General features: G+C 43.3%; 1 protein-coding gene across 2 annotated transcripts in view; it reads right to left on the bottom strand.

The window, feature by feature from the left end:
* Positions 1–18,887, bottom strand: part of aopep (aminopeptidase O (putative)) — an 88,271-nt gene that overhangs the window by 28,795 nt on the left and 40,589 nt on the right. For both annotated transcript variants that reach the window (XM_079637233.1, XM_079637234.1), the window contains 2 exons: positions 18,699–18,761; positions 18,052–18,135 (listed from right to left, as the gene is read on the bottom strand). In XM_079637233.1, coding sequence (XP_079493359.1) covers positions 18,052–18,135; positions 18,699–18,761 — 147 coding nt within the window. The remainder of the gene's footprint in view (positions 1–18,051; positions 18,136–18,698; positions 18,762–18,887) is intronic.

The raw sequence follows: 18,887 nt of genomic DNA, 5'->3' as shown, positions 1-18,887 counted from the left end.
GTGTGTGTGTTCGCCGTCGCGTCACACAGTTTTTCCACACTAAAAGAGCCGAGCGTCTTTTTCAAGATGTCTCGCACCTCCTGTGGCTCGTGTAGAGCCCCGCTCAGCGACAGGGACCACGTGCTGTGTTTCCTGCCTGTGAGTATCACGCAGCTTCAGCTCTCGTCGATGGCGGCTGCCATCGCTGTAATTTGATGCCTACGGTGACTCTGCGGACTCGCCTGGCGTTCATTTACTGAAGCTGCACCCTTTTCCGCCCGCTGTAGTGCCGCGCCGTGAAAAGCGCCGTGCTCAGCGGAGCCCGGAACCTCCCTTCACCACGAGGTGCTCGCCGCTGCTGCCGCTAGCTCCTCCGCCCGCTTCGCTGGACTCTCTGACCGACGGACAAGGGCCGCTGTGTGCCGCCGCGTCCGTCATGGATGAGGAAGATGAAGCCGTGTCTGTGAAGGACGACTGCTGTTCTCTCCTCGCTTCGGGTAGCGAGGGATGGGCGAGCTCCGAGGATCTCCCCTCCCCCGCCGCTCGTGAGCGTCGACGGAGAAAGACCAGCATCGATGCGCTTACCGGCTGGATGGCTGCTTTTCTGCAGAGGAACGTACGTTACCGTCCTCACGACCCGCGCCTTTTTCTTCCTGAATTCACGAAGAAATCGCGGAGTCCCGGAAAGCCCCGTTTTCAGCCAGGATGCGCATTTCTGCTTCGAGGAAAGCTACAGTGTTAAAATCCCGCCGCGGCCGGATTTCACTAAAATGTCTCGCTCGCACAGTCCCAACATTCGCGACCGTGCCAGTGTATTTTGCAGTCACCAAATCGGCATCAATGCCCGTTTGCCTGCACACAGACGCCGTTTTCACGACGCCCCAGGTAAATCTGAAAATGTATTTACTGGTGTCCCGGCCACGGCCGATGGTGTAATGTGTGTATCCGTAATGCCCACGACCTAGTGCCCATTCGTACACACAAGCACAGCCCTACACAATACAGGGCTTGCACACATAAAATCGACTCGTGTCGGTTGTGCTTCACATGTAAGCTAGTGAACGTGCCCGCTTTTCAGTGCCCACAATCACTACACACTGCATGTCCCGTGGTTTCTGTAAAAACGAAACGAATGTACGGTCAGTCGGTTCTGATAGACAGTACTCTCTGTGCTACACGGTGTCCCGGCCATGGCCGATGATGTAATGTGTGTAACTGTATGCCCACGACCCAGTGCCCATCTGTACACACAAGCACAGCCCCGCACAATACAGGGCTTGCACACATAAATCGACTCATTTCGATTGTGCATTATATGTAGTGAGCGTGCCCGTTTTCAAGCGCCCACAATCACTACAAGCTACATGTCACACGGTTTCTATGAAACGAAACCTATGCACGGTCAGTCAGTTCTAATAGACAGTACTTCCCAGTGCTATAAATGTACCCGCGTTCACGCACCCACATTTATTCTCAAACATGCCGAGCCGTACGGGGCTCGCACCGCGCGCTCCCTCTTTCAGCTGAGAGAGCTGAGAGCGCGCGCGGGCTGCCCGCTCGATTAAGCGCGCCCCCGCATCACGCTGCAATGGCGCCCATGTTACAGCACACGACTGCTCTCGTGTCGCCGCCATTTCGCGACCAGAGCCCGGTTTTTCAACCCGTGCAAGCACAGCCCTGAACAACACAGGGTCTGCACACATAAAATCGGCTCATGCCGATTGTGTTTTACATGTAGTGAGCGTGACCCACTGCCAAGTGCCCACAACCACTACACACTGCACGTTCCGCGGTTTTCTGTAAAAACGAAACTAACGAACGGTCAGTCAGTACACAAAAACAGTGTTCCCGGTGTTATAAATGTGCCCGCCACCAAGCGCCCACGTTTATTCACAAACATCACGAGCCCTACGGGACTCGTCCCGCGTGCTCTCTCTCGACACAGAGAGCTGAGCGCGCGCGGGATGCATACTGTGTTAAACATGCCCCCCGCCTCACACGCCACGGCGTCCATGTCACAGCACACGGTTGCTCTCGTGTCGCCGCCATTTCGCGACCAGGGCCCAGATTACATTCAACCCCTAGTCACACGTGCAGATGCATGGGAATGACTTCCCGGGGTCTCAGAATGGGTGCTAGAGACTATAAAAAGAGGCTATTCGCTACAGTTTCATCGACGCCCTCCCCGTTTCACGGAGAAAGTCGAAACTACGGTGAAAACAGAAGTAGCACATCTACTTCGAGCCGAAATAGCGAAGCTATTGAGCAAAGGGGCCATAGAGCCTTTATCTCAAGCTCAGAGCGAAGGGGGTCTGTACAGCAGATATTTTCTGGAACCGAAAAAAGACGGGGGTCTCAGACCCATTTTAGATCTCAGGCATCTGAACAAAGCGCTGACAAAGCGAAAGTTCAGAATGCTCACGACCAGAGCTATCCTCGCGCAGATTCGCCGAGGAGACTGGTTTATGGCAATAGATCTGAAAGACGCGTATTTTCATACAAATTGCGTCACGTCACAGGCGATTTTTGAGATTCGCCTTCGGGGGCCAGGCATATCAGTACACAGTCCTGCCATTCGGCCTGTCTCTAGCACCTCGTACATTTACAGTGTGCATGGACGCGGCGCTGGCACCCCTGAGACTCCGCGGCATTCGAATTCTGAATTATTTGGACGATTGGCTGATTCTAGCTCAATCACCTTCAGAACGCATCCGCCACAAGACCCTAATTCTCGATCACCTCGAGTGCTTAGGTCTGAGAGTCAATTGGGAGAAAAGTTCACTGTTTCCCAGTCAAAGGATCTCCTTTTTAGGACTGGATCTGAACTCACTGTCTATGACAGCACAGCTGTCATCACAGCGCAGGCAAAATACCCTGCAATGGCGAAATCCTTCCTCAGCGGCCACATAGTGCCACTCAGGAGATTTCAGAAAATGCTGGGCCTCATGGCCTCAGCCTCAACAGTGCTGCAGTTGGGCCTGCTGCGCATGCGCCCACTACAGTTCTGGTTGAGGACGCGCGTACCGCGCCGAGCATGGTTACACGGTCGTTATCGCCTCAAGGTCACTCAGGAATGCATTTCAGCCCTGACACCATGGAGAGCGTCAGACTGGTACCGGTCAGGTGTAAGCCTGGGGACTTCCTCGAGCCTGAAGGTGGTGTCCACGGACGCGTCCACCTCAGGCTGGGGAGCACTGCTCGAAGGCAGACCGTTTTTTGGCCAATGGGCAAAACGAGTCGAACTACCGCACATAAACTGCCTAGAAATGATGGCAGTGGACTTAGCGCTGAGGCGCTTCTGTCCTCGGATAAAAGGACACCACGTCCTAGTCCGTTCGGACAACACGTCGGTAGTAGCCTATATAAACCGCCAGGGTGGCGTGAGATCCCGAAACCTTTACAGGCTGACGGAACGCATACTGGTATGGGCCCAGCACAACCTGCGCTCGCTGAGAGCGATCCATGTGCCTGGTCGCCTGAATGTAGGACCAGACAGACTCTCACGGAACAATGTTCCGACAGGAGAATGGTCCCTACACACACAGACAGTGCGTCTGCTGTGGAAAACGTTCGGCAGAGCGGAGATAGACCTGTTTGCAAACCAGGAAAACGCTCACTGCCCGGAATTCTTTTCAAAGAGCACGAACGCGCTCGCCAGAGTCTGGCCCCGCCGTCCGCTCTATGCTTTTCCCTCTGTCTCGCTCCTGCCCCAAGTGCTCGAGCGAATCAGGAAAAGCGGATGCTCAGTGCTTCTTGTAGCACCATACTGGACGAATCAACCCTGGTTCCCAGTCTTGATGCAGCTCAAGAGTACTGCTCCGTGGCCGATCCCGGTGAGGAGGGATCTCCTCTCGCAGGCCAGGGGCTCGATTTTGCATCCTCACCCAGAGCTATGGTCCCTTCATGTGTGGGCCATAAACGGGTACCCGCTAAACTCCCAAGAGGAGTGTTAGACACGATCGAGCAGGCTAGGGCCCCGTCTACTAGACGGCTCTACGCTTCCAAATGGTCGGTGTTCTCTGACTGGTGTTCAGACCAAGGTCTATCACCTCTTCAGTGCGGTGAAACGGAGGTTCTCTCCTTCCTGCAGGAGCTGTTGGATAAGGGTAGGACCCCATCCACGCTCAAAGTCTATGTGGCAGCCATATCAGCGTTCGTCAATCCGACGCTTGGCCATGCACTGGGCAGAAACGACCTGGTGGTACGTTTCCTTAAGAGGAGCCAGAAGGTTAAATCCTCCAAGGCCTCCCTCAGTCCCCGTTTGGGACCTTTCTACAGTGTTGAACGCTATGAAAGGGGCCCCTTTCGAGCCTATTCACTCAGTTGACATGAAACATCTGTCTCTCAAGACCATGTTTCTTTTGGCTCTCGCTTCAGTGAAGCGTGTGGGGGATCTGCAAGCGCTCTCAGTAAGAGCCTCTTGTATGGAGTTCGGGCCCAACGACTCTATAGTCGTGTTGAAACCGAAGCACGGGTATGTACCTAAGTCCCTCAACACACCGTTCAGGGCTCAGGTCATCTCCCTGTCGGCTCTGCCGGCCTCTGAGGACGGAAATAGCTTTCTTTGCCCGGTCAGGGCATTAAGAGCTTACGTGTCCCGCTCCGCTGTTTTTCGACAGACGGAGCAGCTCTTCGTTTCGTTCAGTGGGCGCTCTAAAGGGCGTGCTGCGACGAAACAGAGCCTATCTCGATGGGTAGTGGATGCCATTGCGCTAGCCTACGCATCTAGAGGTTTGGAATGCCCCCTGGGCATCAGAGCACATTCTACGAGAGGCATGGCCTCGTCGTGGGCTTGGTATAGCGGAATCTCTTTGCATGATATTTGTATGGCGGCAGGCTGGGCCTCCCCGTCTACATTTATAAGGTTCTATAACCTAGAGGTTCCCGCGTTGCAGGCTAAACTGCTCTCGGTCTAAGACCAGGTATAGTGTTCCTGCCCCGCACTGCGGCCCAGGTCACTAATGTTTAAGCATCACTCACCGACAATGTGTCCCATGAGCATGCTATTTACCCCCCCCCATATATATCTATTATTTACATATATATGTTATTATGCCCCTAGGGGCCCTATTATAAAGGGATGATGCTATCCTAGCCGCTCTCCCTGTATACTCTTGGTGTAGGCTCTGGCATGCCGGGGCGCGTGCGCGCGCCCTCGGGTGTCTGGGTCGGTCCAAGAGCACGCACGGCGTCTTACAGGGGTTCCCGCAGCGTCGATTCGACGCAGTAGGAGAGAACTCTACGTAAGAGAACGTACTCGGTTACTAACGTAACCTCGGTTCTCTCTAGGAGAGGGAACGAGTACTGCGTCTCATGCCGTGCATGCCCACGATGTGTCGCTTCTGTGACAAAAATCGGAGTGGAAGCAGCTATGCTTGGTATTTATAGACCTAGGCCACGCCTGTTTCGGCGGGAGATGACGCAGAAGGGCGCGAAGCGCCCTCATTGGTCAGCGTCACTGGCCTCGCATAGGCTGTGCTTTTCTGGCGGAGCAGCCAATGGGCGAGCTGTATTGCTCCGCCTAGGGTTGTATGCTACAGAAAAGCGTTTTACATATTACAAAATTAAGGATTAATTTTTGGGCTTCAATCTCGACAAAGAAATATCTTTCCCGCAGCGTCGATTCGACGCAGTACTCGTTCCCTCTCCTAGAGAGAACCGAGGTTACGTTAGTAACCGAGTACGTTTTACAGATAGACAACATCAATATAACTAAATATAAACCTACAGCTGGCATGCCATAATTGGTCATTTACCATTTTTATCAGATGATACAGTCAGTATACATACTGCACATGCACAGGCAGACGTTTCCCCATGTCAACTGAATTTCCTCCATATGAGTCAGAGCGGATTTGTGAGACAGGAGAGAGGAAAACAAATCTCACAAATAAATGAAAATGTTAGTGAGATAGCATCGGTTTCTGCTAAAAGCCTGCTCGGGTTCATCTCCCCGTGTGCTGGCATAGTAGCTGCCACCTGGCGAGACCCTGACAGGAAGCGTTATGAAAATGAAATGTTAGCGTGTCTGCAGGGCTGGACAGAGGTCTGGTGACTGGCTGCCGATGCTGAAGCCAGCTTACAGCCCCCTGCTAACCTTCAGATTAGACCTCGGAGCTCACGGGGGTCCGCAGAGAGACTAAGCCCAGATATCTTTCTCAATATCCGACGTTCCTTTCACGCACCACTGGAGCTTTGGGCCCAAACAAAACATAAAAAAGGGAGGAGGAGAGCAATGTCAGGGAGTAACTTATTTAAAGCAGCAATGCTACGCAGTTTAAAAGTTTAAAAAACAGTAACAAGCTACTTTTTCCAACAAGTAGCTGTGTAGCGTAACAAAATACTACAAAATCCCAATTCACTACTCTATGCCATATAGTATAAATACTGCAATTAGTGCATTTACATTGAAAATTCCACCAGGAAGTGCTCTTCAAATACTCAGATAGTGGACTAATTTAACTGAAAAAACAAGGTGAGGAATGTTGGACACTTTGAGCACTTAATGGTCACAGCATTAATTATATAACGGAGGGGGAGGGGCTATAAGACTCCAATGCTGGATGACACGCTAGTCATCAAAAATTCACACACTAAATGGTAAAGTACATTGTACAAAGTACAGTGCATAGTTTAAGTGCATTATGTATAGTATGTAATTTGAGACGTACGTGTTTTTTTTATGTAGCTCTATGTAAAATCTCTCTGTATATTAATATCGCCCATATGGTAATGCATGGTAAGGCATTACTGACATAACAGTACAACTTTCAGTAAAGCTGATTTGAAATGATGCGTATTGTGAAAAGCGATATAGAAATAAATTTGACTTGACTTTAAACAAACATATAGTTGAGCCTATAATACATGTAGCTCTACTAAACTGTTCTCTCACAGCTTGCTCCTGTACATCACATTGGAAAGTTCTGTTTAGTTTGGGTTCAAGAAGAGCAACCAAGTTCAAGTCCCTGCACAGAAATGGATGAATTTTGGAATTTTAGAATGTTTTTAATGCTAAATGTGTTACTATATATTTCAACTTTGTTTTTCTGTATTTAGTGAGCTGATTCTTGTACAAATTAGGGGTTGAACGACATTTATGTGATTAAAGTTAAGTCGACGTCAACTAGTCGCTGATGATGTCATTAATGAACAAATAAGCCTGAACCTCGAGCTGAGACTCAAACACGGGTTTTCTTGTGCATAGCTATGGCATATGACACAGCGCTGCCCACAAGGCTATTGTCCCAAATAACAGCTTATTTACAGATAAAGTAGCACAGCTAGCGCTAGATACTGAATGTAGCTACTGTCTGTACAGTATGCGTGTGCGTTACAATCAGCAACAGCACAAACGTTTACAACGGAAAATAACGTCCCTGTACAATAAGCTGTTTAAAACACGCATTCACCCGATCAATCTGGAGCCTCCAGATGGTATAATCAAACATATCTTTTAGGAGCGTTCTCGGAGTATGCATTTATTTGTCATTTTAACTGTTGGAAATGGAGCGTAAAAGTAGACTTCAAAGATTTATTATCCTGTTGCGCCCTCTATAGGCCATGATCAGCGACTAATCGACGTCAAGCTTAAAGCGTCATGGCAGAGCATTAAAGTCGACTAGTCTGTGCAATCCCTAGTTCAAATCTTTACTTGACACGAAAGTATGTCGTACAGCTTCAACGTAAACAGACCATTTTTGTCAGTAAGTTATAATATAACAAATTTTTACAAGAGAGAGACAGCCTTTGAAGAAGCTTTCCCGATACTGATGGTGTGAATGCATGCAAACACCATGGCACTGAGATTCCTCTGACTAGAGCCCTCATGCACCGAGATGCGCACTGTGAAAAGTAAAAAGATTATTTAAAATCATTTACAAAAGGTTTCATACGCATGAAAACTGACTACAGACGGACCGTTTCATGCAGCATCCTCTGACTGTGACAATGGCCCTTTAAGAAGATTAAAGACTCCTGACAAGCAGCACGGGATGAGTCATCCTTACACATGGAGACTAATACGTGGCAGAGTGTCACACCAGGCGGCTGCAAACAGACCTGCTCTAAACATCTCCACCTGCTTTAACACTCTGATTCAGCTTTAGATTCCGCTCAGTATTGCATACACAGATCAATCCGAGAAAAACAACCGCACAGATAGGCCACAATTGATCTTTAGACATTCTTTCCCAATTGGAAATTTACCAAATAAACACAATTAAAAGGTCAAGGTCACATGATTCATCAACAGTGACTCATATTTGCTTTTGGTCCGGAATGGTCAGAGATTTGACACTTACTAAAGGTCACTCTTGGAGATTCCTATGTTTCTCACACTTTGAAAACTTCTTAAAACCAACAAAATCTCCTATTACACTGACGTGTCTGTCTTCGCATCACTTCTTATGAAACGAGAGGTCAAAAACACTACTGTACATGCTGTAGATTATTTTACCTTTCGATTTTCTGGTCTCAATCTAGGGTTTCAGGTTTATAATAGGCCGCAGGGATTAGAACGACAATGCAAAGGCATGTGAATGAACAGTAGCTAGTGGAGGGAATGCTTACTAGTAGAAGAGGCAACAAATGACACCCACCCACATACAACAAATTAATTTGGACGCAAATATATCCATGAAAATCTGTGCGAACATATGGTCATCTTTTAATTTGAGTGTCATATTGCAGAGCAGACCCCCACAGAGAATGAAGCAAACACAACAGAAGGCTGTAGTGCGATGGTAAGTGCGTTTTAATGTGCTATTGTCATCCTCCCTTTGTGCCCTAGCAGCGCTGATTACAGCAAGCCTTCCAACACGCAGTCCACTGATTGTGCCAGTCAGACGGGCAGCTATTTCTGCCCGCTATTCCTGTCTGTACCATTACTACTCGCTCTCTGGCCCCTCTCAATTCAAGGCCCAAATATAGTGCCATCAAATGGATCTGATAAGGGCTCATTTTCCTGGCCCACTGCCAGCAAGCCAGAAAATCACTGAAACCATTTCACAATGACATCATTCCAATGGTATTTTGATTTGTTGGGGGGGATTCTGTTTATTTTTAATGTTGGGAATTCTGAGAAAAACAGATGTTTTTCTTTGCTGAACAGATATTATATGTACTTCAGATTTAAGACTATGAGGGGAAGTTAGCCTAATAGGTATGAGATGATTAATAACAAAAAGGATAATAATAAAAAAACCTCTAAAGGATGAAACATATTAGCAATATTTAATACAATATTTAGCTATTTCTATATACACTACCATTCAAAAGTTTGGGTTTTTCTTCTTAAAAATTAGTTTTATTCAGCAAGGATGCATTAAACTGATCAAAAGTTACAGTAGAGACTTTTAAACTGATATAAAATTTAGTATAATAATTTCTCATCCTTCTTTTTAATCTTCTATTCATCAAATAATGCCGGAAAAATGTACCATAGATTCCTGTTTTCAACATTGACAATAAGTAAATGTTTCTTGAGCAGCAAATCAGCATATTATTATGATTTTTGAAGGATCGTGTGACACCAAAGACTGTAAAGATGCTGAAAATTCGGCTTTCCCACACAGGAATAAATAAAACTTTAAAATATATTACAATAGAAAAAATATATTGTAAATTGTAATTATATTTCACAATATTACTGTTTTCACTGAATTTAAAATGAATAAATGCAGCCTTGGTGAGAATAAGAGACTTCTTTTAAAAAACATTAATATAAAATTTGTAGTCTGATAAAAATAAATAAGAAAAATAAATTGCAGTTTATACACAAACTGCAGTTCACGCACACACACGCACACACACCTTAACATTCCAGGAAGACATATATTTCCAGCAGCATTTATTTAATAAAAGCAACATTCTGTAATTAAATATGACAATATTGCTCCATAGCAATTTGCCAACTAGTTATTAGATCTAGTTTTCACTTGAATTTGACACTAGCAGTGTATCTACAGTATGTCATTAGGTTAAGGCTGCAGAGTCATTAATGAAGCAGATTTCTTTACCAAATCGAGTTTAGTATTTCAGAAGGAGATTAGTCCATTTGATTGTCTCTAAACTAACCTCTTGTCACAAGCTTTCTGAAAAACAGAAAGAAAATGCAACCAGAAGAGTTACAGCATTCATAGCCTAAAGTCTTATTATGATTTTCTCCTTTGACGGAAGCACTTGGGCTAAAACAGCCCAAATTGATATGTCCCCCTAACGACAAACAAACCCCTTTAAAAGTGCAGTTATTGGATTCATATGTGTCTCCCTCGATAATCTCCACGCCTGTGAGCCCAACAGCATTAAGCCCCTGCATTAAAGAGTCTGCCGTGTATGCTGTGGGCTTTACAAGTCTGCTCTGCAGACCTTCAGAGAGTGGAAGTGTGGGAGGGGAGGGGGAACTCAATGAGGCTAATAGTACCATAGTGGTCCGTGAGACCCGCCGTCTCCCTCGCTCATTACCGAAACGCTGCTTTGCCTCTACCAGACAGATGTTGGAGAGCGGCACTTACGACCAGTGAGAAACGAGATGAAGTGATGCCCGAGTCACTTCACTGCGTTTTTTATTTGTGACCGTTGATTTCATTTCCCACCAAATGAGGTCCATGGAACATGATGCAAAACATGCATGGAGTCGTTTAACACGGGGCTCGTTTGAGCACTATATGCTACCTCTCATTTAAGAAACCGAATTTATCCGCAAATTGGTATTTGTCATAAATCCAATCGGAGCTTGAATGTCACGGTTGTGGAAATAGTGAGGGGCGACCATATGTAATCAGTTAAAGCGATGTGTGTCTGTGTATTTCCTAACTGATGCCTTTTCCATGTGCGCTGGAAAGACAAACACAGATGGTATTTAATGACACTAGAGATGTTGCTAGCTATTTTTCTCGGTGAGGAAACCACTCACGTTAAAAGCTTTGAGCCCTATTCCTCGGAGAAAACTTCAGCTTAGGCTTTCGATGGAAAAGTCAGACTGTTTGCTGATTAAAAACTTAATGATCTGAATCAAATGATACAATGATATTTGTCTCTCTTGCGTGTTGAAGAAACTGTCGAAACAAACTTATTATATGGTTGTAGCTGTAGCCAAACTCTCCACCTGCCATAACTATCATCATCTTCACCAAGGGCCGTCATTGGGGCAAAATAGTTTAATAAATACAATGAAAATGTTCCACAAAAGAAAATATTTAAAGATTTTTTTGTCAGTGGGGTCCTAAAAACACACGGGAAAGAAAGCCATACAGATTTGAGTTAATGATAACAGAATTTAAGCATAAACTGAACACCACATTAAGACCCAGACGTCTCCAGACACATGTTAAAGTGCTTCTATGCTGGATGGAGGGAAAAACGGAGAGACCGCAGAGTTCTGCTTTCATGCACCAGGAGTGGCAGGGCCTTTTATATACATACTGTTCATATAATGCTCTGGCTTTTAAAGACCCTGGGTCTACATTACAAACCTCTCCGCTGTTCTCTAGCGAGCGAGCGCGCCCAATTACCGTATCAAATAAAAGCCATCAAATATATGAGGTTTGCTGATTATGATGGGCTTGCATAGGAAGTTGGACGCAAGAGCTCTTTTGAGAACATGGCTTATTGCATCCTCATATAGTACAAAGCAGGCTGTGGAAATTCTCAGCCATGCAATTCACAATAAAACTCAGTGCACAGGCTAACGCTAATACATACGCATACCAGGCATACAGCCTCAATAACAGGAAAAATGAACGAACACTGCCAAGCACGGGCCTTTACGCCAATGGTTTTCACCAGGTAGATGTTGCAACTATACCATCTGCATGCAATGAGCATCTTTCTACATTGACGGCCATTTTATTTGTTGCAAGCAAAATCATATTTCAATATTATTAGACGTTTAATCAATATTAGGTTTCTTTAAACAAATTCAATTCAACACAAAAAACATGTATCACACCAGGCCATACACACTTCAAACATGCCAGCACATGTGCGATGTTTAGGTTCTCATAACGCCAGTCAGTCATTCAGTTGGCAACACTGGTTACAGCTTTGAGCTGATCTGCATCTGACTTTGAAGTTTAAATACATTCAAACTTAAAATAACTTTTCTGGTCAAATGATTGCATGTTGTATAAACCCCTCTGATGTGAGGAATGTGAAGTATAGTGTGTGTGTGTGCGCGAGTGTAATAAAAAGCACATGACTTCATGGTTTATTCTCTCTAGCATTTGTTCCTCTCCACAGCCTCTGCCCTTCACTTGCTCCTCCGCAATTGGACATGGACCCGGGATCATTCCCACACATGCAGACAAGAGACACATGTGACATCTCTCTCTTTTCACCTACAGTACGTCCACACACACTCCAACATGACAGAAAAATCTCCCTATTTCTTGTCAGGTTTTCCAGTAAAAATACACTAACATCCATATATAAGAAATTAAATGTTTTCATGTATAAATCTAACAGAATGTACGGTTATTTACTGTTTTCACTTAAATCAACCAATCAATCAAATAGTAATTTAATTCAAGATATATTAGCTCTAATTTTATTTCTCAAAAGTGCAATAGTTTTACTGAAAAAGACAAATAATGATTAAGAAAATGTTTTTAGAGAATATTTATGGATTGAATTTATTTTTACACATTAAATAATTGTCCCCCCCCCCCTTGTATTTAGCATAAATTAACAAAACAACAACAAAAACTAAAAAAACTATTTACCAATGCAACCAGATTTCTTTATTCAAGACATATCTGAAATAAATGTATCCTGTTTTAAGAAAATGTCAATTTATTCTTTAATAAAAAATGACAAATTTACAAAACCTTTACAAATCTCATGTTATCAGAGAATATTTCTTGAATAAAATGTACTTTTACACAATTGATAACTGTTTGTTTCCGGTATTTGGCATAAAAAAACAGTTATCAATGAGATAAGAAAAAACTCAATTTTATCCAACACATTTCTCAAATAAATGTATCTTATATAATATTTCAATATTTTTTTAACTTAAAACAAAATCTAATAAAAAAGATTTTTGTTCTTTACAAACCCCATTCAAATATGTCATTTAAATTTCTCCTCAACAATATGATTGTTTTCTTAATCCTGAAGCTTTATGGTGTATATGCGTTTGTCTATGCGTACGTGAGGCACTATCCTGTCGATATCCGTAGTAGTCCTTTTATATTCCTGCATTTTCCCTGACGTGCAGTTAGCTCATGTGAGGAATGAGTCAGAAGTAATGGAGGAGACCTCCCCACCTCTTCCCTTCACTTCTGGCAAAGGAGGGGCTGAGAGTGAAAAGGTCAGGCTTGTTTTGATTTTGTTTATGAATATTTTCTGTTAGTTATTTTTCATGGATCTCACCAAACTGAGCTCGTCTCTAATAACAGTGAGAATGAGATTCCAGCCCTGGTAGTCGCACATAACCGCACATTTTTGGATTGAATTGTGCACTGTCTGATGCCAAAATATTCACTAAATGCAGACATCCCCCTCTCTGTCACACACACACACACACAACTCCAGACATTAGACCTATAGTCTGTCATTTTGTGCTCTCAGGTCTTTGGCAAGGATTTGGATTGAGGGGCCTTACTTCCTTTACTTCTTCCTCCAAATCCAAAAATCAGCTTTGGGTTCAGGATGCGGCGCACGGAGAGAAAAAAAAAATCAGGAAAAGAGTGAGTTTGAGACTCTGAGGAACAAAAGGAAACAGGTCACAGCAATCAAGAGCTCTGTTGGACATCTCAGTGCACGGTAGTAAAAAGGAAAATGGGTTTATGCTGTCAGAGGCCTGCGAAGATAAACTTGAGTGGCGTACATTACCGCAAAAAAAAAAAAAAAAAAATCGAACCGGCCACAGGAACATCCATTTGGCCACGCAGAGTAACGGTAATGTCAGCACACAACAGGAACTTGGATTAGGCTCAAAAACACACAGTCCCGTAGTAACCGCTTTCATCTTCATTCCAGCGAACGTTCAAAGGAGCACACGACTGTATGAAACAAATGCCGAAAAAGGAATTGAAGAAATGACCGTGAAGAATAAAGATTAGGAGTTTGGTGTATCTGCATGTCACTATGGTTTCAGGCGCTGCGGTCTAAGGGAAGGATTATGTTACTCATGAATGTGACCTTAATTTCAGACAACCCAGCATTCCTTTCCTTGACACTGTATATACAAAGAGAGATTTCACAACAGCTAAACCTTAGAGCATTGAGGAACATCATATAGTGCTATAGCTGTAAGATTACATGTTCCCTAAACCAACAATACGGCCTAAACCGCCACAGCTTAGCTCGTACGATGGGGTGCAGCAGTGGTTAAATGAGGGTAATGCAAGCTGGAGTCTGGCTCGAATTTCATTTACTTATCGCTTCCCCATATCTTTCTATCCTTTCTTCACTATCCCTATTAATAGAAGTGTCAATAGGGCCAAAAAAAAAATACAATACAATTGGACTGGTTTGGACCATGAATGGAGCACCTGTGCAACTTTTGAGAGACTTAATCACATGGTACCTGAGAGGAACTGTTCCTGTAATAGGAACACCACTTTCAACACCACTGTCATAGGTATAATTCCAAGAAGAACACATACTGTACACTGAACATGTATAAGAGTTTCCACAAAAATATTTAGCAATATTTTCAACTTTGATAATATTAAGAAATGTTTCTTGAGCAGCAAATCAGCATATTAGAATGATTTCTGGAGGATCATGTGACACTGAAGACTGGAGTAATGATGCTGAAAATTCAACTTTGACATCACAGGAATAAACGACATTTTAACGTACTTAAATCGATAAATCAAACATTTAAAATATATATATAATTCACAATATTTCTGTTTTTACTGTATTTTTGGTCAAATTAATGCAGCTTTGTGAGCATAAGACACACACACACTAAAATATTTTCAAATCTTAATGACCCCAAACTTTTAAATGGTAGTGTAATGATAAAATGAATAGCTTGAATGCTCTATAAAGCACTTTGAGAATGCAACATTTTCTTTGGACAAATAAATATAAAAATATACCACATACTGTACACCACTTTTAATAGCTTAAAAAAAGAAAAGAACGAATAATATAATATAATATGAAAAATATTTTAATTTAAACCCCCCACAATCTGTAGAATTGTATAGTTTGTGTACTTTGAATTCAGCCAAGAGGTCAATGTGACATTTAGATCCTCTAATGGGCACACATTTTCGCAAATCAGTTTTCAGATCTTTCATAAGCAGCAAAAGCAATATTTCTTCACATTCGGGTAAGCTTACGTTTTCAGTCATTTGCATTTGTGTTAACGGAAGTCAAAACAGCGAGTCTAGTATGACCACAGCTTATGTAACTTGGCATAAAAGTTTCTGCCACTGAAATCAATAAAATAAGTGTACTGTGAGTCTTTTTGGATTCAAGTGTCTACTAAAGTAGTGACTTTCAAACAAGGACGCCTGTGGCTCAATGTCAATATTTCACCTTATATAAATGGTTAGCAGCTATGTGGGAGGATAGATAATATACAAGAACGTATAGAGGCCGGTCCCTCTGTCTCTGTGATTAGCCGGTGCAGACAGGCTCTCTCATTAGCTTGGCGTTGGATGAAAATGGAGCAAAATGAAGCCCATTATCACAAAGCGTAACTAATATAGCACAGCAACTCCCCAAACACACACACGCTCAAATGGGAGGCAATAAAACCCCCCATTCTTTTCTGGCCCAAAACTTTCATTTCACATTAAAGTGACCCTGATCTCAGTCTGGGGTTAGCGGGGGGTGTCTGGACCTGAACAGTGCCAATTACCTATGATGTAATTACCTATGAGAGCGGAGCGTTTGCTACACTGCCTGTAGGGCCCACATGCTCTCCTCTCGCCCCTCCGTCGCTTTAAGGGCCCGGCCTGAGCTTGATTTATTGGCGAGCCGAGGATGGGGCGCCTGCTTTTGAAGTCCATGAATGTGCAATATAAAATACACCTGGAAAGAGCCAGGGGCTCCCAGCGCCTTACACGAGCAGGGGGTGGGGTGAGAGGAAGGGGGCATGAGGAGAGGAGGGGTCACCAGTGTTTCCTTTCAGGTTGGCTTTTATGGCACCACTTCAAACAATCGCTCGCGCTCTCTCTTTCTCTCTCTGTCCCCACCCTGGTCATTGTACAGAGCCAACTGGACTGTAATTGGTCTTTCTTCTCTTTCATGGGCCTGTCTCTCTCTCTCTATACACCCCTATCATTGTTCTCTGAAGTAACATGTAACAAATGTGTCAATTCACCAGGTGCCAGAAAGACTGAGCTTCTCTACTCGTTCAGAGGAGTGCGGTGTGGGGAGGTTTCACAGCCAACATCTGTAAAACATCTTCAAAAATATCACATACTATCAAACTTTGGGCTGGATGATGATGAGAAAATGTGTTTTATGTGATAAATCAGTGAGGACATACTTCACTTGCTGTACTATAGTTTGACCATGTAAATAACATGGCGCATAAATATGGTAATCATTATATACATTGTATGTAGTGGTGTCCGAAAAAACCTGAAAATCTGGATTTTAAGATTTTAAGTAAAGAAAATTATGACATAAAATATATACGGTAATATAATAGCATTCATTTTATGTAATAACTTGTCTTTTTTAAAAATCCTAACAAAAATTCTATTATAATTAAATTCTTAAAACGTATAATAATTTCATTTAAATATAATAAGGTTTAGGATTTTGAATAACTTAAAACAAAGAAAAATTATGATATAAAATGAAGAATACTGTACACATAATATTATTTATTTTATGTCATAACTTTTCTTTGTTTTAATGATTCAAAATCCTAATTCTAAAATTAAATTAAACTATATTATATCACGTTTTCTATTATTTAAAATAATTTATTAATTTTGTTAATTAAAAAATAATAATAATAAGAGCAACATACTTTTAACAGTGGTCTCAGACATTTGGATCCCACTATATATCAAAATACCACTGAATTACCATCTGACATCATCACTATTGCATGGTTATACTTTTACTATGGGTTAATACATTTCATAGAGACGAATGGTAGCAGCTGTAAAACGTGACACATAAGAATGTCTTTTCACTAAGACAAAGTAATGTCTATAGTCCTTCAGAATATTCTCTTAGCTCCAGCCACTAAAACACACACACATACACACCTACCACTGAAGTGACAAAAACAGGATCTTTGGCGCAGACATTACATCAGTGCTGAAACTTGAAGATGACATAACCTAAATCCCACTAGATAGCACACACAATACACACACCCAGCACACACACATGCTAGAGTTTATGATGCTAATTCTGCCGTCTGATTTGTGAACATACTTTAATAGAGGCCCGACCGCACTGTTTGGTGTGCAGCCAGTCGCCGTGCAGATTCCACATGTGCGCGAGTTTCAGCGAGACAAACTGTTTGACAATTTGGGTAAAGACTTGAGGAGGAATCTGTATACACGTACGCATAACTTCGAAGTTTCGATAAACACAGAGAGAAAAAGAGTACACAAAAACATCACGCTCATGCACACGCATAAACTCACACGCTCAATGAGCAACAGGTATCTTCCTTGGCGGGAGATCAGCCATTTTGAAGCTAAACCCCAAAAGGAGTGACTCATTGCCATCACATGATACGGCACATAAAAAAACACCGGCCACAAGCTATTTCAGGTCGTGCCTTGATTCCCCCCCACCTATCTTCTGTTGTCGGGTGGCCAAGGGGCGGACATATAAGATGGGTGTATGTGTGAACCTTTCTCCAGCATTCAATGCCCTCCAGTACGTCATCTGCGTACTAAAATCTGATATCCCTGCTCCACAACAAAACTATGTGCAAACATGAGCGAATCTTAAAACGGGCAATCTGAGAAGAGCAGAAGTTGGAGGACATCATTAGGCATGATTAACCAAAACCATGGACGTTTCCTAATCCCGAATGACTGAACTGAGTGGGAAATTATTAGGGAAAGATGCAGTGAAGACAAACGGGTGGGATGAGATCTATTTAAAGCCTGCTTGGCAGGGTCTTACCTCTTTGAAGTTAACCTTGGGCCCTGATCTTTTCCGCTTGCTGCCCTTTCCACCAGAGCCACTGAAGTGAATCCATTTTGCAACCTGCGGAAGAGGCAGAGGAGGGCGGGAGAGAGAGATAGAGATAGAGTGAGAAGGTGAGAGAGACAAAGACATCGTAAAATACCTGCCGCGCCACATTTTCGCCTACTTCTCGGTAATGAAATAGTTAAATATGATGCCCTCCGCACATACTAGCTCAATTCAACAGTTTCAGCGCTGAAGGACGTCATTCTAACATCAGAAAAATAGATACAATGACTAAAAGACACTAAATATAAGAGCATCAGGGTAAAATCCTTTACTTTTCAACACAAAATACAACATCTAACACTGTGATTTCCTCTCTTAGCCACTGAGTGATGCTGCAGGTACGAGAAACAGCAAATACGATCCACAATTACACAATAAAGACAATTTGAACCACAAGGATTCTCAAATACTTTCTCAAAACAGAAGATCCACAGTTATAAAAGTTACCAAAAGCTCTTGAGTTAAGTAAATTAAGTGCTACAGGTCCTACGTAATGAACTATTAATCTGCAAGGGAAGTAAGATATAAACAGGTGTTCAATGGGAGCTTTAAGAGTTTTTAAAAAAGTGCTTTACCTCTTCCCTGACTTCTTGCACCGCTGGAGTCCGCGACCATTCTGAGCAGGAGTCCCTCAGCCACTGAACAAGAGGAAGAGAGCAGCAGAATGTTGAGTGGAGAGAGAGAGAGAGAGAGAGAGAGAGAGAGAGAGAGAGAGAGAGAGAGAGAATCACTTGTTCCTTGATGGGAACTAACCACTCGACACG

Source organism: Phoxinus phoxinus (assembly GCF_949152265.1).
Source record: "Phoxinus phoxinus genome assembly, chromosome: 15".
NCBI lineage: Eukaryota > Metazoa > Chordata > Actinopteri > Cypriniformes > Leuciscidae > Phoxinus > Phoxinus phoxinus.
The sequence above is the reverse complement of the archived record's forward strand: the minus strand, read 5'-3'. Positions and strand labels throughout refer to the sequence as shown.